General features: G+C 47.3%; 2 protein-coding genes and 1 pseudogene across 2 annotated transcripts; all 3 read left to right on the forward strand.

Annotated features, from left to right (window-relative positions):
- Nucleotides 1-6,148: 6,148 nt before the first annotated feature.
- LOC147987878 (uncharacterized) lies at nucleotides 6,149-8,502 on the forward strand. The gene is made up of 6 exons (XM_087540465.1): nucleotides 6,149-6,751; nucleotides 6,835-7,101; nucleotides 7,168-7,379; nucleotides 7,479-7,785; nucleotides 7,868-7,966; nucleotides 8,038-8,502. The coding sequence occupies exons 1-6, from the start codon at nucleotides 6,668-6,670 to the stop codon at nucleotides 8,500-8,502; spliced, it is 1,434 nt and encodes a 477-aa protein (XP_087396591.1). The 5' UTR covers nucleotides 6,149-6,667.
- A 1,101-nt stretch (nucleotides 8,503-9,603) lies between these two features.
- On the forward strand, nucleotides 9,604-10,142 carry LOC147987879 (uncharacterized). The gene is made up of 2 exons (XM_087540466.1): nucleotides 9,604-9,798; nucleotides 9,882-10,142. Exons 1-2 carry the CDS (start codon nucleotides 9,604-9,606, stop codon nucleotides 10,140-10,142), a joined length of 456 nt encoding a protein of 151 aa, XP_087396592.1.
- Nucleotides 10,143-10,764: 622 nt separating this feature from the next.
- On the forward strand, nucleotides 10,765-11,779 carry LOC147987880 (uncharacterized; annotated as a pseudogene).
- Nucleotides 11,780-22,688: the final 10,909 nt, after the last annotated feature.

Consider the following 22,688-nt stretch of genomic DNA (forward strand, 5'->3'; position numbering starts at 1 on the left):
CTATTTAATCGTAGAAACACAAAAAAATTTCCAAGATTCAACCACTAGCTAGGAACAGTCATTCCCGCCGTTTTGACCACATTTTGAAACGGGCATAAAAAATAAAAAAAATCAAAAAATTGGAAAACCTTCGCATTGTGTCATCATATGTGACCAAGTTTTCAGGAAAAATAATAAACTTGTAATACGACAATTATTTAAAAAAAAAGTGTTCTCAGAAATGAGCTATCATGCGTGAAGATTCATGGCTTTCAAGCCAAGTGATCAATCTTATGGCCACATTCATAGCATAGTTTGTTCAAATGACTTCATATTGTGCAGACGGGTGCATCTTGAAATTCCAAACAATGTTGCCTAAGGGAGTTTTCATTTTCTTTGCACGGAAAATTCATTTTCCATTTTTCGAGTGCCCGCAATGAGGTTTTTTTGTGAAGGAACTACCAAATAATTGTTGCAGAAACGGACTAAATTAATTTTATAAAATACTAGGCCATGTTTAATGCACAGTTGACAAAATGGTTGGGTGTAAAAAAGTTTTATCCACCTCTGGTGAAAAAGACAAATTTCCGCCGATTCAGTAGGAAGCGGGTCAAATTTGAACTGCAGCTGCCTTATAGTTTGCTCTTTATTTTTTTCAAAAATCATTTCTAGGTACATAAGTATCTATTTAAGCATAAATACATGGTTTGGTGGTGATACGTTGAGGTTTGGACGGTGGCCCAGGGCCCCAACTCCAAAGCGCGTAGACTCGCATGCCCGCTGCATGGTCACCGCGTGACCGTGGCGTTGCCATGCGTTCTGGGAAGCCTAGGCATGTCTAGTAGGTTTGGCACTCCCCAGGTAGATGCTTGGAAGAAAATAACAACAGAAGAATCTCACGAGGAGATCGAACAATGCTCAAACATGAATTAGCACCCAAGTGTTTGATTAGTGGTACGGAAAATGCACATGGCCAATGGGCCTGAGTTTTGGCTGAGGATGATCATCTACTAAGGAAACTATATTGGACAATTTGCAGCTCAAATGGAGGAGCCTAGGTGTCACTTGCTTTGCAACGTACCACACTGGATAGAAATATGAATGTTGAAGCCACACTCACATGTATTGTTAGATGGGGCTCAAATTTTGTGGAGAGCAATGATTTGGGAATATAGAAGATGTGGCAAAAATTCAGCTCATTAGGATATGCCTAGCTAGTACTTCCTTCACAACAGTTCGAGTTGAACAAAAACTTTGGAAATTTGCCGAGGTAGATTTATCAGGCAAATGGAGTTGAATATTGTCATGAGGCAATGATTTGGATAGTAAAGAATGCCCAATTTTTTGGGAATTTTGGGAATGACAGAAATATAGGTTGCTTCACAACCTAGGGCAAAAATTGACACATGGACATGACACATAGGCAAAACTGATGAGGTGGCGCCTTGTCATAGCAATAAGTACCAATGCATCCACGTTCACAACCTAATGACCATTTATATTGGTCGTAATCAGGTAGAAATAAGGTCATTGGCGCCTCTTGTCTGCGTTGTGACCATTTGGTGTAAGCAATTTCAGGGTTTGAGCCCTTCCAAGCGAAATGGCCGTGAATTTACGACCAATTCAGCTGGGGTCACTAAGAGAAGGTCATAAGTTGACATATTTCTTGTAGTGACGTTCCGCACCAGAGTGGTACGGCAACCCTGTCTTGAAAATCATGTTGTTAGACAACGGTGAACCTTCGAACTATGAAGAAGCGATGGCGGGCCCAGATTCCAACAAATGGCTTGAAGCCATGCAATCCGAGATAGGATCCATGTATGAAAACAAAGTATGGACTTTGACAGACTTGCCCGATGATCGGCGAGCGATAGAAACCAAATGGATCTTTAAGAAGAAGACGGACGCGGATGGTAATGTTACCATCTATAAAGATAGACTTGTCACTAAAGGTTATCGGCAAGTTCAAGGGGTTGACTACGATGAGACTTTCTCACCGGTAGGGAAGCTGAAGTCCGTCCGAATTATGTTAGCAATTGCCGCATACTATGATTATGAGATATGGCAAATGGACGTCAAAACGGCATTCCTTAATGGTTTCCTTAAGGAAGAATTGTATATGATGCAGCCGGAAGGTTTTGTCGACCCTAAGAATGCTAACAAGGTATGCAAGCTCTAGCGATCCATTTATGGGCTGGTGCAAGCATCTCGGAGTTGGAATATTCGCTTTGATGAGATGATCAAAGCGTTTGGGTTTATACAGACTTATGAAGAAGCCTGCGTTTACAAGAAAGTGAGTGGGAGCTCTGTAGCATTTCTCATATTATATGTAGATGACATACTTTTGATGGGAAATGATATAGAGCTTTTGGACAGCATTAAGGCCTACTTGAATAAGAGTTTTTCAATGAAGGACCTTGGAGAAGCTGCTTATATATTAGGCATCAAGATCTATAGAGATAGATCAAGACGCCTCATAGGTCTTTCACAAAGCACATACCTTGATAAGATATTGAAGAAGTTCAATATGGATCAGTCTAAGAAGGGGTTCTTGCCTGTGTTGCAAGGTGTGAAATTGAGCTCAGCTCAATGTCCCGACCATGGCAGAAGATATAGAAGAGATGAGTGTCATCCCCTATGCCTCAGCCATAGGGTCTATTATGTATGCCATGCTGTGTACCAGACCTGATGTAAACATTGCCGTAAGTTTGGTAGGTAGGTACCAAAGTAATCCCGGCAAGGAACACTGGACAGCGGTCAAGAATATCCTGAAGTACCTGAAAAGGACTAAGGACATGTTTCTCATTTATGGAGGTGACGAAGAGCTTGTCGTAAAGGGTTACGTCGACGCTAGCTTCGACACAGATCTGGATGACTCTAAGTCACAAACCGAATACATGTATATGTTGAATGGTGGAGCAGTAAGCTGGTGCAGCTGCAAGCAGAGCGTCGTGGCGGGATCTACATGTGAAGCGGAGTACATGGCAGCCTCGGAGGCAGCGCATGAAGCAATTTGGGTGAAGGAGTTCATCACCGACCTAGGAGTCATACCCAATGCGTCGGGGCCGATCAAACTCTTCTGTGACAACACTGGAGCTATTGCACTTGCCAAGGAGCCCAGGTTTCACAAGAAGACCAGGCACATCAAGCATCGCTTCAACTCCATTCGTGAAAAATGTTCAAGATGGAGACATAGAAATTTGTAAAGTACATATGGACCTGAATGTAGCAGATCCGTTGACTAAACCTCTCCCTAGAGCAAAACATGATCAACACCAGAATTCCATGGGTGTTCGATTCATCACAATGTAACTAGATTATTGACTCTAGTGCAAGTGGGAGACTGTTAGAAATATGCCCTAGAGGCAATAATAAAAGGATTATTATTATATTTCCTTGTTCATGATAATTTTCTTTTATTCATGCTATAATTGTGTTATCTGGAAATCGTAATACATGTGTGAATACATAGACACCAACATGTCCCTAGTAAGCCTCTAGTTGACTAGCTCGTTGATCAACAGATAGTCATGGTTTCCTGACTATGGACATTGGATGTCATTGATAACGAGATCACATCATTAGGAGAATGATGTGATGGACAAGACCCAATCCTCAACATAGCACAAGATTGTATAGTTCATCTGCTAGAGTTTTTCCAATGTCAAGTATCTTTTCCTTAGACCATGAGATCGTGTAACTCCCGGATACCGTAGGAGTGCTTTGGGTGTACCAAACGTCACAACGTAACTAGGTGACTATAAAGGTATACTACGGGTATCTCCGAAAGTGTCTGTTGGGTTGACATAGATCAAGACTAGGATTTGTCACTCTGTATGACGGAGAGGTATCTCTGGGCCCACTCGGTAACGCATCATCATAATGAGCTCAAAGTGACCAAGTGTCTGGTCACGGGATCATGCATTACGGTACGAGTAAAGTGACTTGCCGGTAACGAGATTGAACGAGGTATTGGGATACCGACGATCGAATCTCGGGCAAGTAACGTACCGATTGACAGAGGGAATTGTATGCGGGGTTGCTTGAATCCTCGACATCATGGTTCATCCGATGAGATCATCGAGGATCATGTGGGAGCCAACATGGGTATCCAGATCCCGCCGTTGGTTATTGACCGGAGAGCCGTCTCGGTCATGTCTACATGTCTCCCGAACCCGTAGGGTCTACACACTTAAGGTTCGGTGACGCTAGGGTTGTAGAGATATGTATATGCAGTAATACGAAAGTTTTTCGGAGTCCCGGATGAGATCCCGGACGTCACGAGGAGTTCCGGAATGGTCCGGAGGTAAAGAATTGTATATAGGAAGTGCTATTTCGGCCATCGGGACAAGTTTCGGGGTCACCGGTATTGTACCGGGACCACCGGAAGGGTCCCGGGGGTCCACCGGGTGGGGCCACCTATCCCGGAGGGCCCCATGGGCTGAAGTGGGAGGGGAACCAGCTCCTAGTGGGCTGGTGCGCCCCCTTGGGCCTTCCCCCTGCGCCTAGGGTTGGGAACCCTAGGGTGGGGGGGCGCCCCACTTGCGTTGGGGGGCACTCCACCCCCCTAGGCCGCCGCCCCCTTGGGAGATTGAATCTCCAGGGCTGGCGCCCCCCCTGGGGACCCTATATATAGAGGGGGGAGGGAGGGCAGCCGCACCCATGCCCCTGGCGCCTCCCTCTCCCCTCCAACGCCTCCTCCTCCTCCGTAGAGAACGACGAAGCCCTGCTGCGGTGACTGCTGCATCCACCACCACGCCGTCGTGCTGCTGGATCTTCATCAACCTCTCCATTCCCCTTGATGGATCAAGAAGGAGGAGACATCATGCTGACCGTACGTGTGTTGAACGCGGAGGTGCCGTCCGTTCGGCGCTAGGATCTCCGGTGATTTGGATCACGTCGAGTACAACTTCCTCATCCCCGTTCTTTGAACGCTTCCGCGCGTGATCTACAAAGGTATGTAGATGCAATCCGATCACTCATTGCTAGATGAACTCATAGATGGATTTTGGTGAAACCGTAGGAAAATTTTTGTTTTCTGCAACGTTCCCCAACATGTGCCCCCTCCGTCACACCCTACCGCCGCTCCATCCGGCGGTAGGTTGTCTGAACCTACCACCGGAGACACTGGCGGTAGGGTGTGGGCATATAAAAACCGCGGGTCGACCGCCCCCACCCCCTTCTCCCCCACCCAGCCGCCTCACCACGAAGCACAGAGCAGTTTGCTCATAGTCGCCCTCTCTCATCCCCTCTTATCCCCTCCACTCCCCCTCCGACCTTCTTCGTTTCTTGATGGAATTTGTGGATCGAGATGGCCCCGAAGAAAGAAAAGTAAGCTCTTTCAATCCCTCCAATAAGTTTTAATCAAACACCTTTCGATTCGTCGCATTATTCGATTGAAATCACTCCTATTTGATTTTTTTAATGCTAGGATTGATTTAGGTTGATTCTAGATGTTGTATTGTGTTAGATTTGAACTATATTGAAGAGTTAGTATGGTTGTGTTAAGATGAACCCTAGTTCATAATTGATTTGAATGGTTTTTTATATGATGGATGATGCATGTTCCTATGCTATGATGCAAGTATTGGATGTAGTGTATGATGAATATTGGAGATGAATATTTGATATATTTGTTATATGTAGTATATGAATCCTCAAGCTGAACCCTAGTTCATTTTTTAAGAAATGAAATGAGATTATGCATGTTGGATGTTGTTGGAGAAATATGTGTTATGATGCATTGAAACCATGGTGATTGCATCTTCATAAAAGTATTTTATTTAGTTCTTTTATATATGTATTGTATTTAGTTCATGTTCATAATAATCTTGATATATGATTATTCAAAGATTGAACTCATGGGTTCTGTTGGATGTGATTAATTTTTGTTATGCATCGATGTGTTTCTTAGTTAAAGTTGAACTATAGTTCATGTTGAAAAATCTTTTGATGTGCTTATGCAATTCTTTTAGGAGGCCAGCTCTTGCGGACGACATCCGCACAAAGTACACAATGCTTGACCCTAGGTTCGACAAGCGTCACCGTGCCCGTTTCATTGAGAATGGAGTGGTAATTAGCATTTTAAACCAAATCTTTCAAATTGATGAAAACAAGTTGCTAACTATTATGTCCATGCTAATTATGCTTTGGTTATTGATTTTTGCAGATGCTGCCGCCACTGCGGATGAGGGCTCGCAAGACGACGGTTAACATGGAGTACGAAGATCGGTACGCACCGTTCTTCAGGAGAGCCCGACTATTGGGTTTCGTCCTGCAGTTCAAGCGTAAGCCGCCGATGCTCGTTCACTCAGCTCTCACGGCTTTGATCGACCGGTGGCGGCCAGAGATGCACAGCTTTCATCTTCCATGCAGGGAGATGACCATGACCCTCGAGGATTGGGCGATGATTACAGCACTACCGCTGGAGGGTCGTCCTCTCACAGGAACAGTGGAGAGGGCGAACTGGCCCGAGAGGGTTGTCAGCCTCATCGGCGACTGCCCCCCCCCCCCCCCGCGCTAGAGTAACCAGACTTCCGGCATACCGCTGCCATGGCTCCTCGAGCACCGGATCAAGTGCCCGGAAGATGCTGAGCCCCGGGTGGTGGAGCAGTACGCCAGGGCCTACCTGTGGTACATTCTCACGGAGGTAGTGTTTCCGGACTGCTCCGGGAACTCTACCCTATGGATGTATCTCGACTTCCTGAAGGACTGGGATGCGGGGTACAGCTGGGGGGGGGGGGGCGCCGGACTTGCCTACCTATACCGTTCGGTAAGTGAATATCACTTTCTTTCAAATAGCAGACGTGTGTTGCTTTACATTTGGACATCATATCATCTATACTTGGTTTGTAGCTTGACGACGTGACCCAGAGAGCGGAAGTCACGTCCGGTATGTGTGGATGTGTATGGGGCCTCTCCATTTGGATGTGGGAGCGAATCCCAGTGGGCCGTACGGAGAAGATGCGCTCGCGTGCATGGACGGACTATGGCGGAGATGACGAAGATGATTGGTACCCGACCGTCGCATACGCTGGGGACGTGGTGCGTGTCTACACGGGCGAATCGAAGGCCTTGTACAAGGTCTTCAGCAACGAGCTTGATGCTCTCACGCCTTTCCAGGTATAAGAACTACATTTTCACTTGAGCTTACCACTTTCACTTGAGCTTACCACTGTTTGGTTATAGGTTACTTGGCGGCCGTACAGTGATGATCGAGAGTGGGGGTTTGAGCTGAACAGAATGTGCAAGAAGGACCGGCTTCTCTTCCAGTGCATCGTGCCCATGATTTGTGTCTATGCCGTGGAGTACAACTTGCCACAGCGCGTTGCCGCACAATTTGGTAAGGCGCAACACACACCACCAGCCGGCCACGATACCAGTGGCTATGACCTACACCAGTGAGTACCACAAGCTGTCCTCATCGATTCTAAGTTATTGTTTTCATGCTTTACATTCATAAAAGAAGGGTGTTTTACATTCTTTCTTATGCATTGCAGAAAGAGTAGGAAGAACAATCAATCAATCACGGATTGGGAAGCTGAACATGCGAGATACGTGAAGGAATGGAACGAGTGGAAAGGACGCAAAGACACGGAGAGGAGAGAGATTGACTGGGACGCGTACGAGGATCACATGTTGTGGTACGATGATGGCATCAAGCATCGTCTGCGTCTGAGGCCCCAGTGGACGACAGCAGATGCCGAAGACCTGTTCGATGACGCCTCGGAGAATGAAACCTACAACGAGAGCATCAGACAGCTTCAAGGCGGGTTTAGGGAGTACGAACCCCTCATGAACAGAGTGGTATGTTGTTTTTACCTCTTTCGAACCCACGGTTGGATGAAATCAGCTTTTCATGCTATTGACTCATTTTACTACTTTGCAGTCTTCGGAGCTGAACAAAAGCATTTTTCATGCCTCTGATGCGCTTAGTGGTGTCCCTGGCACTCGAGCTAGTGAGAACAAGTTGAGGGAAACGGTGAAGGTAATACGGAGTTCATTTTCGTTCTCATTGGACATTCGAGAAGTTAACATATTCTTCCGTTATCATTGCAGAAATACGTCAACAAAGCACGCCGGCTTGTGGGCCTGCTTGGGTGCGCTACAAACACCGATGATGTTTTTCCTCCTGCACCAATGCGTAGCCTCGCTTCATCGAGCCATGCAGCCTCGTCGTCTAGGGCGGGTCAAGATGACAAGGAGGAGAACGACGACGATGATGATGCAGAGGAAGATGAAGAAGAGGGCGCAGAAGAAGAGGGCGCAGAAGAAGAACATGGTGAGGAAGAGGAAGAGCACGATGAGGATGAGGATGAGGAGGAGGAGGAAGAGTACGATGATGATGATGGACCTCCACCAACTCAGCCAACCCAGCGTGCGAAGAGGAATGTGCCGAAGAAGGACTGGAAGAGTCCATCCCCATTTCAGAAAGCACGTCCGACGGCCCGCAAGAAGACGGCGGCCGAGAAGCGATCCAAGGATAACGAGGACCGAAAGTCAAAGAGGGGAAGGAAGGACTGAAGTTGCTGCCGTGTCGTTGAACTAAAAACTTGCTTATTTGCTTCGTGAACCATATGAATTTGCTCGTGAAACTGTTTCGTTGAATTGCTATGTACCGAACCTACCCTATTTATAGATTTGTGGTGTATCGAACCTACCTTATTTATAGATTTGTGGTGTGTGCATCATATATCATACATTGTGTGCTTTATATGTCATACATATGCTGTTTAAATGTTGTATGCCAAAATTGAAGACAAAAGAATTTAGAAGGTGCAAAAAATCCACACAAAGGCACCCTACCGCCATGGGGCGCGGCGGTAGGAGACCACACCCTACCGCCCAGGCCCTCGGCGGTAGGCTGTGCAACCCTATCGCTGCACTGCTCGATTTTTTGGTCACAGAAGTGGGGCGTGGGGGGAGGCATCCTACCGTCGGGCCTGATGGCGGTAGGGTGTGGTCTCCTACCGCCGCGCCCCATGGCGGTAGGCTTTGGGCATTTATAAACCCAGCCGCCCGCCCACTCCACCCCAACCCCTAATCCCCACCCACCCAGCCGCCTTCTTCTTCCTCTCGCCCATTTTCTCATCTCCTCCACTTCCCCACTCCGATCTTCGTCGTTGATTTACGGATTTTGCGGATCGAGATGGCTACGGAAAGAGGAAGGTAAGCTCCTCCAAACCCCCAATTAGTTTGAGTCAATCATATGAGGAACCCTCCCTAGTTGATATGGTGAACCCTAAACCTAGATGATTGCAATGTGATGAACCTAGTTGATGAACCCTAGGTTTAGTCTTTCTTATAGCCATACGAGCAACCCTCTCTAGTTGATATGATGAACCCTAGAACCTAGATGAACCCTAGAACCTGGACGAACCCTAGAACCTAGATGGACCCTAGGTTTAGTCTTTCTTATAGCCATATGAGGAACCCTGTCTAGGTTATATGATGAACCCTAGAACCTAGATGAACCCTCCAACCTAGATGAACCCTAGGTTTAGTCTTTCTTATAGCCATATGTGATGATTTATTGTGTGAATATTGTAGATATTTGTTTTGCTTGCATTAGAACAAATATTGATGTTTAATTAACTTTATCCAATCAATGCTTATATAAGGAACATGGCGCCACTACCACCACTTGATGAGGATGATGACTATGAAGACCCACTTGAGGAAGCCATCTGTGCTCAAAGAGTGAGGCTGAGCGAACAGGAGGTGTGCAACCTATGGGACAACTTTCTGCCACGTGCTGACTTGATCGGGGCGCCATTCGTGACCCGTCTGACAAGTACCATGATCGATCGACATGTCATGGTATGTTATTAGTGTAGAATCCAAGGAATTGTTAATAGTTTAGATAATCCATACTTATTAATTGATATGTTTTTCTTATTCAGAAATTGCCAAAGAGCCTATCTGAGAGTTGTGGCATCGAGGCTGATGAAGAAGGCTATGCTGGAATATGCCTTACCGCAAGGGGCCCCGTCACTACTTGTGCATACGGCGTGGACACGGACGGTCGCACACATTTAAGCACAGATGGGTGGAAGAGCTTCCTTGTTGACAAGAATCTTCATGTTGGACAGGCCATCCTTATTACTATTAGGAACACCAACCGTCAAGGCTTGAAGATGATGATCGTCATCGATATCATCTAAACTATATATGCGTGTGGCTGTTGATGATCGTCATGTTTGATTGCTACCTATGGATGAAACCTTTTATGTGGTCGATGACCGTTGAACTTGTTAAACTTCTTATGTTGCCTTCGAACTATGTTATGTTATTTGGTTAAATTATGTTATGTGATCAAACTATGTTATTTGGTACTTGTTTCTTAGTCCGTAATGGCAAAACTTTTTGGATGTGATCAAACTATGTTATGTCTATGAAATTGTGCTTATTGTTTCTTATGTCTGGAAAAAAAATTGAAGACAAAATCAAAGTAGTTAAGTTCATGCGGACTATGATAACCTACCGCTAGGGCACTCGGCGGTAGGTTTGTGTGGGCTACCGCCGTGGACTATGGCGGTAGGTCCGTAAGCAGCCGTTAATGGTTTGACGGCCGTCAGGCACACCTACCGTCGGAACCTCCGATGGTAGACTGTGCAACCCTACCACCTGAGGGTCCGGCGGTAGCAAAAGGGTTAGATCTCGAAAACGTTTCAAACTGGGGTCAGATCTTGATTTTGTTTCACAAAAGGGTCAAAACACGAAATTTTGCCGCACATGGTAATCAGAGCCCCATCTCTTCCCATCTACTGAGATCCCATCTACCTAATGTCTTCCTCCTCCTCCCGCGCCTCCCAACATACCCTTAATGGACAGGTCACTGAGAAGCTAACACGCACGAACTACGTGCTGTGGCGCACGTAGGTCACTCCCCATCTGCGTGGCGCCGGTGTCTTCGGCTACGTCGACGACACCACGCCGAAGCCAGCCAGGCTTCATGTCACCAAGGACAAGGATGGCAAAGAAAGCTCTGAGCCCACCTGATCTGGGTCAGGGAGGACCAGCAGGTGTTGGGCTACTTGCTCAGTACCCTCTCCAAGGAGGTGCTCGTCATGGTGACCACAGTCACCACGTCGCTCGTGCTCAGGACCACGGTGGCAGGTATGTTCTCGTCACAGTCCATGAGCCGTGTGAACAACATCAGGACGGCGCTCATCAATGCCCAGATGGGCAACCAAACGGTCGCCGCCTACTTCGCCTCTCTCCGCGGCCTCGCCGATGAGCTTGAGGCTGCCGGGAAGGCCATCCAAGTCGACGAGCTCATCTCCTACATCATCCACCGCCTCGACGTCGACTACCAGCCCCTCGTCTCCGCCCTCGACGCCCGCATCATGCCGGTCTCCCTCGTTGAGCTCTACGCCATGCTCAGCAACTTCGATCAACGCATGCCCCAGTTCAACCACTCGGGCGGCGGTTTCCGCTCCTCTGCCAACGCTGCGGTCCGCGACCGTGGTGGTGGCTCACGTGGTCGTGGCTCTTCCCGCAGCAGGTGGTGGCGGCAACAGTGGCGGCGGCAACTCCAATGGCCGCTCCGGTGCATCCCGCGGCCGTCGTGGTGATGGCCCAAATCAGGCCTGCTCAGAGACGCCCCGCTGCCAAATTTGTGGTAAGCTAGGGCACACCGCGAAGGACTGTTGGTATCGTTACGATGAAGATGACGATGACTCCCAAGATGAAGAAAAGGTGGTCTCCGTGGCTGATAGATCCTACGGCGTCAACACAAATTGGTATGTTGATAGTGGTGCTACTAATCACATAACCAATGAACTTGAGAAGGTCATGATGAAGGAGAAGTACCGTGGCAAAGATCACATCCACATGGCGAGTGGGGAAGGTATGCAGATTTGTCACATTGGTCATTCTAATTTTCGTACCCCTCATCATCCAATTCATCTTAAGAAAATCTTGCATGTTCCTAGTTCCACTAAAAGTCTCCTCTCTATTCATAGAATTGCCCTTGATAATCATGTTTTCCTCGAATTTCATCCATACTTCTTTTTGATCAAGGACCAGGCAACGAAGAAGGTTCTCTATCGAGGTAGATGTGTTCGAGGGCTTTACCCGTTGATTCCGGAGCTTAGGAGACTCAATAAACAAGCCAATGGTGTTGTCAAAGTCTCGTCAACACGGTGGCACGATCAATTAGGGCATGGTGCTTTTTCTTTAGTTGAAAGATTACTTAGGAAAAATAAACTCCCATTTTTTGGTGAGCGGAATGTCGAAACTATTTGTGATTCCTATCAATGTGCCAAAATTCATCAATTACCATACCCAATATCTACTAGTGTTTCTACCAAACCACTTCAATTAATTTTTTCTGATGTGTGGGGTCCTGCCCCTACTTCTGTTGGTAGATACGAGTATTATGTAAGCTTCATAGATGACTATAGCAAATTTGTATGGATTTAACTTCTCAAAAAGAGATCCGATGTCTTTCAAGTTTTTCAAAACTTCCAAGGTGGTTGAACGAAAATTTGCTAGCAAAATTATTGCAGTGCAATCAGACTATGGGGGGGGGGAGTATGAAAAACTAAACTCCTTTTTCCAAACACTTGGCATATCACACCACGTTTCATGCCCTCATGCTCACCAACAGAATGGCTCTGCTGAACGAAAGCACAGGCACATAGTTGAAGTTGGGCTCGCCCTCTTGGCAGGGCCTCCATGCCTCTCAAGTTTTGGGATGAGGCTTTTCTCACCGCTGTTCATATCATTAATATGCTCCCTAGTCGAGTCATTAACAACGAAACTCCAGTAGAAAGACTTCTTCACACAAAACCAGACTACAAATCCCTTCGTGTTTTTGGGTGTGCTTGTTGGCCCAACCTTCGCCCATACAACAAACGCAAACTCATGCTACGTTCCAAGCAGTGTGTCTTTCTAGGGTATAGCCCTCGACACAAAGGTGTCAAGTGCTTAGATATATCCACTGGTCGCGTTTATATATCTCGTGACGTTGTCTTTGACGAAACAAAGTTTCCGTTTGCCACCCTACATCCAAACGCCGGCGCTCGCCTTCGAGAAGAAATTCTTCTTCTACCAACTCATCTCACCAATATTGATCAAGGGGGTCCGAATTATGATGATCAATTGTTGACTAATCCTGCTACTAATGGTGTGCATGAGTTTTCTTATGATGTTACAGGAGAAAACAGCGAAAACGATGCAGAAATCAGTGAAAAATGCGCCGGCAGACCCATATTCCATGTGTTCGGTTTTGGGAGGGAAATCCTCCTCGGGATCGGCCCCGCAGCAGGTGCCCAGTCGATCCCCCTCAGGATCAGCAGTGGCAGGCGCGGTAGACACGCCAGCGCCAGCGTACGCCGACCACATCGTTGTCTCCAGCCCAGCGCGCGACACGCGTCGACCCTCCAGTGGCGGCGGCCCGAGTCCTCCCCCGCGCCAATCCGCGTCCGGCACGCGGCAGCACGCGGCTCGCCAGGATGGCGCGCGGTTCCACGACTAGCCACTCGTGTACAAGCAGCACGTCTTTGTTCGCCCACCAGGTGTGGGGCCCAGCCCTGACGCGGGATCCGGCGCGGACTCAAGCGCGCACACGCGCGCGTCCACGCGCTCGACCGGCATCCGCTTCGAGGTGGATGCGTCATCATCAGCCAATGATGAGGCCCCGGGATCCTCTGCGCCGACTAGAGAAGCTGCACATGATGAAATAGTCACAGAAGATCAGGCGGGAGCAGATTCTGCTACAGGAGCTTCTGTCCCGGGATTCTTTGTGGCTGGTGATCCTGCTGCTCCACCGTCATGGCGTACACGACTACAACATGGGGTAATACATCCAGTTAATTGTAAACACATAACCAAATATGGCATGGTTTGTTCGACAGAGAACCTGGTGAACCACATACGCTTGAGGAAGCACTTGGTGATGAAAAGTGGAAGAATGCCATGAATAAAGAATACATGGCACTCAAGAAAAATAAAACTGGCATTTAGTTCCCCCACAGCAGGGTAAAAATTTAATTGATTGCAAGTTGGTATTCAGAATCAAAAGGAAATCTGATGGAACCATTGATCGCTATAAAGCTAGGCTCGTTGCAAAGGGGTTTAAACAACGGTATGGCATAGACTATGAGGACACGTTTAGTCCGGTTGTTAAGGCTGCTACTATCCTTCTTGTTTTGTCTGTTGCTATTTCCAGGGGATGGAGTGTCAGGCAACTTGATGTACTGAACGCGTTTCTTCATGGTGTTCTGGAAGAGGAGGTATATATGAAACAACCTCCTCGGTTTATAAGTAAAAGTGCACCCTCTTATGTCATTGGACAAAGCACTCTATGGCTTGAAACAGGCACCAAGAGCATGGTATTCCCGTCTCTGTCACAAAATGCAAACACTTGGTTTTGTTCCCTCAAAGTCTGGCACCTCTTTGTTCATCTACAACAAGTCCAATACATGCATATTTGTCCTCATATATGTTGATGATATTATTGTAACAAGCTCATCTGATGAAGCCATCACTGGACTGTTGAAAGATTTGAGTGCAGATTTTTCCTTGAAGGATCTTGGAGACTTGCATTATTTTCTTGGGATTGAAGTAAAGAAGCACAAGGATGGACTTCATCTCTCTCAAGAAAAGTATGCAGTTGACTTGGTAAGAAAAGCTGGTTTGCAAGGTTGTAAACCTACACCAACTCCATTATCAAGCTCAGAAAAATTATCTCTCACGCAAGGAACTCTCTTAACTCAAGAGGACAGCACAAAATACAGGAGCCTAGTAGGAGCTCTTCAATACCTCACTCTTACCAGGCCTGATATTTCTTTTGCTGTCAACAAAGTTTGTCAGTTTCTTCATGCACCTACAACTGTCCATTTAACTGCTGCAAAGAGGATAGTTCGATATGTCAAAAACACATTAAGCATGGGTCTTAATTTCAGCAAATCATCTTCCACACTTGTTAGTGCCTTCTCTGATTCTGATTGGGCAGGTTGTCTTGATGATAGACGATCCACTGGTGGTTTTGCTATTTTCTTTGGATCCAACTTGATATCATGGTGTGCTCGCAAACAAGCCACAGTCTCCAGACCCAGTACTGAGGCAGAATACAAGGCTCTGGCAAATGCCACAGCTGAAATCATGTGGGTTCAGTCCATGTTGAAGGAACTTGGTATAAAGAGTAAACAAGCTCCTTGTCTGTGGTGTGATAACGTTGGTGCTACTGATCTCTTAGCTAATCCAGTGTTTCATGCCAGGACTAAACACGTTGAGATAGATTTTCATTTTGTCAGAGAAAGAGTTGCTCAGAAGCAACTTGACATTCGGTTTGTGCATTCCAGTGAACAAATTGCAGATGGGTTCACAAAGGCATTGTCCGTCAAGAGCTTCGAAAACTTCAAGTATAATCTCAACTTAATGCAGTTGTGATTAAGGAAGGGTGTTAAACATGCAACATGTCACGATAGGTGACCGGCACATCTCATAGGAGATAGTTTGAGATAGTTAGGTTGTTAGAATCTTATGTTTATCTCATGTAACCTCTTATCTCTATCTCCTTTCTTCATCTCCAAGATTGCAATCCAAACCGCATGTATGCGCTGTTATGGGAGGTGCGCCCCATCTATTTAACACGAAGCTGTCGGCCTGAGCAAGGTAAGACGTTCCACTAGTTCGCACAGTAAGAACTGATCCATGCAACAACAAAGTAACAGCCAATGAATTATCTTGGAAGCACACAATGCCCATGGTGTACTGTTGCACACTAATGAAGTTTACCACCATCAATGGCCATGTGGGCACATAGAGAATGAGAGAGAAGAGGAGAGGAACCATCAGCTTACCTCTGCCATGGTCAAAGAAGAACTGGCTGTCGTGGTTCTAAGTCTGACAGTGATGTAGGGGGTAAGTATGGAGAGGCTAGATCCTAGCTATGTAGAAGCTGTAAGCACACAAAGATGTACGAGTTCAGGCCCTTCTCGGAGGAAGTAAAAGCCCTACGTCTCGGTGCCCGGAGATGGTCGACTGGATTATATGTGTGAGAATGACAGGGGTGCCAACCCTTGATACTGAGGAGGGGGGTGGCTTATATAGAGTTCGCCAGCCCTCTCTTGCCCTCAGTAATGCAGGGTTTAAGGTACATTAAGGCTGGGCGTTACTGGTAACGCCCCTAATAAAGTGCTATAATGACCATAAAGACTACTTAATGATCGACCGTTTGCCTGCGGAATGACTTTAGATCTCCTGGCAGTCGAGTGGTTGGCTTCATGGTCGAGTGATAGCTTCTTGGTCGAGTGTCTTGAACCCGTCGAGTGGGTACCTTCAAGTCGATTGAAAGGTGACTTCTTCTAGGGATGTCCTTGGGTAGGGCTCTTTGGACAGGTCCGTGCCCCTACCCTAGGTACATAGCTTCATCATTAGCCCCCGAATGGATCGAGGTTAGAGTGGGAAAAGAGTTGGGGATCTTTCCGACTGGTTTTTTGTGCTACACGAATGCCTTGTTTTGGATCAATCGTCACGGATGACGTTGTCAACCTTTTTCAGTCGCCTTGATCCATTCCAGGCCTTACATCGAGTGAATTTCCTTGCTTGTGAAGTTCCGAATGATGGTGTAAAAGGGATCTTCTGTCCGACGAATCGTTCTGTAACCCGCGGATTTTGTGGGATTTGATTTTCGGGAAGCGTGCGGGATGGGAGCGGCCGCAGTAATCGGATGTGATAAGGCGGAAGCTCCTCGATCCCCGCGCTGCCTTTTTCGCCACGTACCGCGCGCGTGTCGGCTGCGGGATTTGACGGGATAGCCTGGGCCTACCGGTCAGCCACTCGGAAGCGGCCCCTTATAAGCCGCCGGCTCGGGGTTTCCAATAGTGTGCTCTCTCCTTTCCTTCTCCCTTCGCAAGGTTCTCCGCCACCTCCGCTCTCATCCTAGTGCCGCAGGTCCGTTCGAGCTTTGCCGGCGACGATGGTGAAGGACAAGACGTCCGCTCTGGAGCACGCGAAGAAGGTGGCGGCGCAGGGGAAAGGGAAGAAGTCCGCTCGGGGCGGGTCTTCCTCAAGGACTTCTCTGCCCAGAGGCTGGATCCAGGGTGACTGGATGCCGACGGTGATTCGGCGGGAAGATCTCGACGATATGGTTGAGGGGGGAGTCATTCCTCATGAAGCTGCGCGTCTCCCGGGGAGAGGGGTCGAGCCCCAACCTCTTGATGGTGAGTGTGTGCTCCTCGCCACCCATATCGATCGCAGGTTTTCTCTGCCTCCTCATCCTTTTTTCCGGAGTTTCCTGAATTTCTTCGGAGCGCAGCTCCACCACTTCACTCCCAACTCTATCGTGTATCTGGCTACTTTCATTTCTTTGTGTGAGGGTTTCTTGGGTTGTCGCCCCCATTGGGGGCTCTTTAAGCACATCTTCACTTGCTGTTCCCAATCGGTCAAAAAGGCCAAGTCGAGTGACAAAAGGACGCAGGTGATCCAGCTGTGCAGGGGCTTGGCGATCCAGACGAGGGGCAAAAGTTCTTTTCCATCCATCACCTTCCCCGAGTCGGTCCGTGGTTGGTAGGCGACCTGGTTTTACTGTAAAGACCAGGCGACCCCAGGACAGTCGACTGGGCTTCCCCCCTTCTCTCTGGAACAAGCTCAAAAACCTGCTTCTCTGAAAGTGGCACCGGAAGAAAAGGCCCAAGTCAAAGTGCTGGTTGGTCAAGTGGTTTAGCTTGTCCGCGAGGGGTGACTGGCATGGACTTGCTGGAGGTCTTCCTTCGGAGGCGCATCCAACCGCTCCAGGCTCGTGACTGTTGGAAATATGCCCTAGAGGCAATAATAAAAGCATTATTATTATATTTCCTTGTTTATGATAATTTTCTTTATTCATGCTATAATTGTGTTATCCGGAAATCGTAATACATGTGTGAATAACAGACACCAACATGTCCCTAGTAAGCCTCTAGTTGACTAGCTCGTTGATCAACAGATAGTCATGGTTTCCTGACTATGGACATTGGATGTCATTGATAACTAGATCACATCATTAGGAGAATGATGTGATGGACAAGACCCGATCCTAAACATAGCATAAGATCGTATAGTTCGTTTGCTAGAGTTTTTCCAATGTCAAGTATCCTTTCCTTAGACCATGAGATCGTGTAACTCCCGGATACCATAGGAGTGCTTTGGGTTTACCAAACGTCACAACGTAACTGGGTGACTATAAAGGTATACTATGGGTATCTCCGAAAGTGTCTGTTGGGTTGACACGGATCGAGACTGGGATTCGTCACTCCGTGTGACGGAGAGGTATCACTGGGCCCACTCGATAATGCATCATCATTATGAGCTCAAAGTGACCAAGTGTCTGGTCACGGGATCATGCATTGAGGTACGAGTAAAGTGACTTGCCGGTAACGAGATTGAACGAGGTATTGTGATGCCGACGATCGAATCTCGGGCAAGTAACATACCGATTGATGAAGGGAATTGTATACGGGGTTGTTTGAATCCTCGACATCGTGGTTCATCCGATGAGATCATCGAGGAGCATGTGGGAGCCAACATGGGTATCCAGATCCCGCTGTTGGTTATTGACCGGAGAGCGATCTCGGTCATGTCTACATGTCTCCCGAACCCGTAGGGTCTACACACTTAAGGTTCGGTGACGCTAGGGCTGTGAAGATATGTATATGCAGTAACCCGAATGTCTTTCGGAGTCCCGGATGAGATCCCATACTTCACGAGGAGTTTTGGAATAGTCCGGAGGTAAAGAATTATATATAGGAAGTGCTGTTTCGGCCATCGGGACAAGTTTCGGGGTCACCGGTATTGTACCGGGACCACCGAAAGGGTCCCGGGGGTCCACCGAGTGGGGCCACCCATCCCGGAGGGCCCCATGGGCCAAAAGTGGGGAGGGGAACCAGCCCATAGTGGGCTGGTGCACCCCCCTAGGCCCACCCCATGCGCCTAGGGTTGAAACCCTAGGGGTGGGGGGGCGCCTCACCTTGGCTTGGGGGCCACTCCAGCCCTGGCCGCCGCCCCCCTAGGAGATCCCATCTCCTAGGGCCGGCGCCCCCCCTAGGGGACTATATAAAGGGAGGGGGGAGGGAGGCAGCCGCACCCTGCATCTCTTGTGCCTCCCTCTCCCCTGCTACACCTCTCTCCCTCGTAGTACACGGCGAAGCCCTGCTACTGTGACGCCCTGCATCCACCACCACGCCGTCGTGCTGCTGGATCTTCATCAACCTCTCCTTTCCCCTTGCTAGATCAAGAAGGAGGAGACGTCATCCGCTCCGTACGTGTGTTGAATGCGGAGGTGCCGTCCGTTCGGGGCTTGGTCATAGGTGATTCGGATCACATCGTGTACGACTACCTCATCCCCGTTCTTTGAACGTTCCGCTCGCAATCTACAAAGGTATGTAGATGCATCCGATCACTCGTTGCTAGATGAACTCATAGCTGGATCTTGGTGAAACCGTAGGAAAAATTTTGTTTTCTGCAACGTTCCCCAACAGTGGCATCATGAGCTAGGTCTATGCGTAGTTCTTTATGCACGAGTAGAACACAATTTGTTGTGGGCGTAGATGTTGTCAACTTTCTTGCCGCTACTAGTCTTATCTTGCTTCAGCGGTATTGTGGGATGAAGCGGCCCGGACCAACCTTACATGTACGCTTACGTGAGACCGGTTCCACCGACTAACATGCACTAGTTGCATAAGGTGGCTGGCGGGTGTCTGTCTCTCCCACTTTAGTTGGAGCGGATTCGATGAAAAGGGTCCTTATGAAGGGTAAATATAAGTTGACAAATCACGTTGTGGCTTTCACGTAGGTAAGAAAACGTTCTTGCTAGAACCCTAATTCAGCCACGTAAAACTTGCAACAACAATTAGAGGACGTCTAACTTGTTTTTGCAGCAAGTGTTTTGTGATGTGATATGGCCAAAGTTGTGATGAATGATGAATGATATATATGTGATGTATGAGATGTTCATGCTATTGTAATAGGAATCACGACTTGCATGTCGATGAGTATGACAACCGGCAGGAGCCATAGGAGTTGTCTTTATTTTTTATATGACCTGCGTGTCATTGAGAAACGCCATGTAAATTACTTTACTTTATTGCTAAACGCGTTAGCCATAGTAGTAGAAGTAATAGTTGGCGAGCAACTTCATGGAGACACGATGATGGAGATCATGATGATGGAGAACATGGTGTCAAGCCGGTGACAAGATGATCATGGAGCCCCAAGATGGAGATCAAAGGAGCTATGTGATATTGGCCATATCATGTCACTATTATTATTTGATTGCATGTGATGTTTGTCATGTTTTGCATCTTGTTTACTTAGAACGACGGTAGTAAATAAGATGATCCCTCATAATAATTTCAAGAAAGTGTTCCCCCTAACTGTGCACCGTTGCGACAGTTCGTTGTTTCGAAGCACCACGTGATGATCGGGTGTGATAGATTCTAACGTTCACATACAATGGGTGTAAGACAGATTTACACATGCAAACACTTAGGTTGACTTGACGAGCCTAGCATGTACAGACATGGCCTCGAAACACAGAAGACCGAAAGGTCGAGCATGAGTCGTATAGAAGATACGATCAACATGAAGATGTTCACCGATGTTGACTAGTCCGTCTCACGTGATGATCGGACACGGCCTAGTTAACTCGGATCATGTTATACTTAGATGACTGGAGGGATGTTTATCTAAGTGGGAGTTCATTGAGTAATTTGATTAGATGAACTTAATTATCATGAACTTAGTCTAAAATATTTACAATATGTCTTGTAGATCAAATGGCCAACGTAGTCCTCAACTTCAACGCGTTCCTAGAGAAAACCAAGCTGAAAGACGATGGCAGCAATTACACGGACTGGGTCTGGAACCTGAGGATCATCCTCATAGCTGCCAAGAAAGATTATGTCCTACAAGCACCGCTGGGTGACGCACCTGTTCTCCCTGCAGAACAAGACGTTATGAACGCTTGGCAGGCACGTACCGATGACTACTCCCTCGTTCAGTGCGGCATGCTTTACAGCTTAGAGCCGGGGCTCCAAAAGCGTTTTGAGAGACACGGAGCATATGAGATGTTCAAAGAGCTGAAAATGGTTTTCCAAGCTCATGCCCGGGTCGAGAGATATGAAGTCTCCGACAAATTCTTCAGCTGTAAGATGGAGGAAAATAGTTCTGTCAGTGAGCACATACTCACTATGTCTGGGTTACATAACCGCTTGACTCAGCTGGGAGTTAATCTCCCGGATGACGCGGTCATTGACAGAATCCTCCAGTCGCTTCCACCAAGCTACAAGAGCTTTGTGATGAACTTCAATATGCAGGGGATGGAAAAGACCATTCCTGAAGTATTTGCTATGCTGAAATCAGCAGAGGTAGAAGTCAAGAAGGAACATCAAGTGTTGATGGTGAATAAAACCACTAAGTTCAAGAAAGGCAAGGGTAAGAAGAACTTCAAGAAGGACGGCAAGGGAGTTGCCGCGCCTGGCAAGCAAGCTGCCGGGAAGAAGCCAAAGAATGGACCCAAGCCCGAGACTGAGTGCTTTTATTGCAAAGAAAGTGGTCACTGGAAGCGGAACTGCCCCAAATACTTAGCGGACAAGAAGCCCGGCAAAACAAAAGGTATATGTGATATACATGTAATTGATGTGTACCTCACCAGTACTCGTAGTAGCTCTTGGGTATTTGATACCGGTGCAGTTGCTCACATTTGTAACTCAAAGCAGGAGCTGCGGAATAAGCGGAGACTGGCGAAGGACGAGGTGACGATGCGCGTCGGGAATGGTTCCAAGGTCGATGTGATCGCCGTCGGCACGCTGCCTCTTCATTTACCTATGGGATTAGTTTTGAACCTTAATAATTGTTATTTAGTGCCAAGTTTGAGCATGAACATTGTATCAGGATCTCGTTTGATACGAGATGGCTACTCATTTAAATCCGAGAATAATGGTTGTTCTATTTATATGAGAGATATGTTTTATGGTCATGCTCCAATGGTGAATGGTTTATTCTTAATGAATCTCGAGCGTAATGCTACACATATTCATAGTGTGAGTACCAAAAGGTGTAAGGTTGATAATGATAGTCCCACATACATGTGGCACTGCCGCCTTGGTCACATAGGTGTCAAACGCATGAAGAAGCTCCATGCAGATGGACTTTTAGAGTCTCTTGATTATGAATCATTTGACACGTGCGAACCATGCCTCATGGGGAAAATGACCAAGACTCCTTTCTCAGGAACAATGGAGCGAGCAACCAACTTATTGGAAATCATACATACTGATGTGTGCGGTCCAATGAGTGTTAAGGCTCGCGGTGGCTATCGTTATGTTCTCACCCTCACTGATGACTTGAGTAGATATGGGTATATCTATTTGATGAAACACAAGTCTGAGACCTTTAAAAGTTCAAGGAATTTCAGAATGAGGTTGAAAATCAACGTGACAGGAAAATCAAGTTCCTACGATCAGATCGTGGAGGAGAATACTTGAGTCACGAATTTGGTACACACTTAAGAAAATGTGGAATAGTTTCACAACTCACGCCGCCTGGAACACCTCAGCGTAACGGTGTGTCCGAACGTCGTAATCATACTCTATTAGATATGGTGCGATCTATGATGTCTCTTACCGATTTACCGCTATCTTTTTGGGGCTATGCTTTAGAGACTGCCGCATTCACTTTAAATAGGGCTCCGTCGAAATCCGTTGAGACGACACCGTATGAAT

This window comes from Triticum urartu, chromosome 2A (genome assembly GCF_056163025.1).
Source record: "Triticum urartu cultivar PI428250 chromosome 2A, HENAU_Tu73, whole genome shotgun sequence".
NCBI lineage: Eukaryota > Viridiplantae > Streptophyta > Magnoliopsida > Poales > Poaceae > Triticum > Triticum urartu.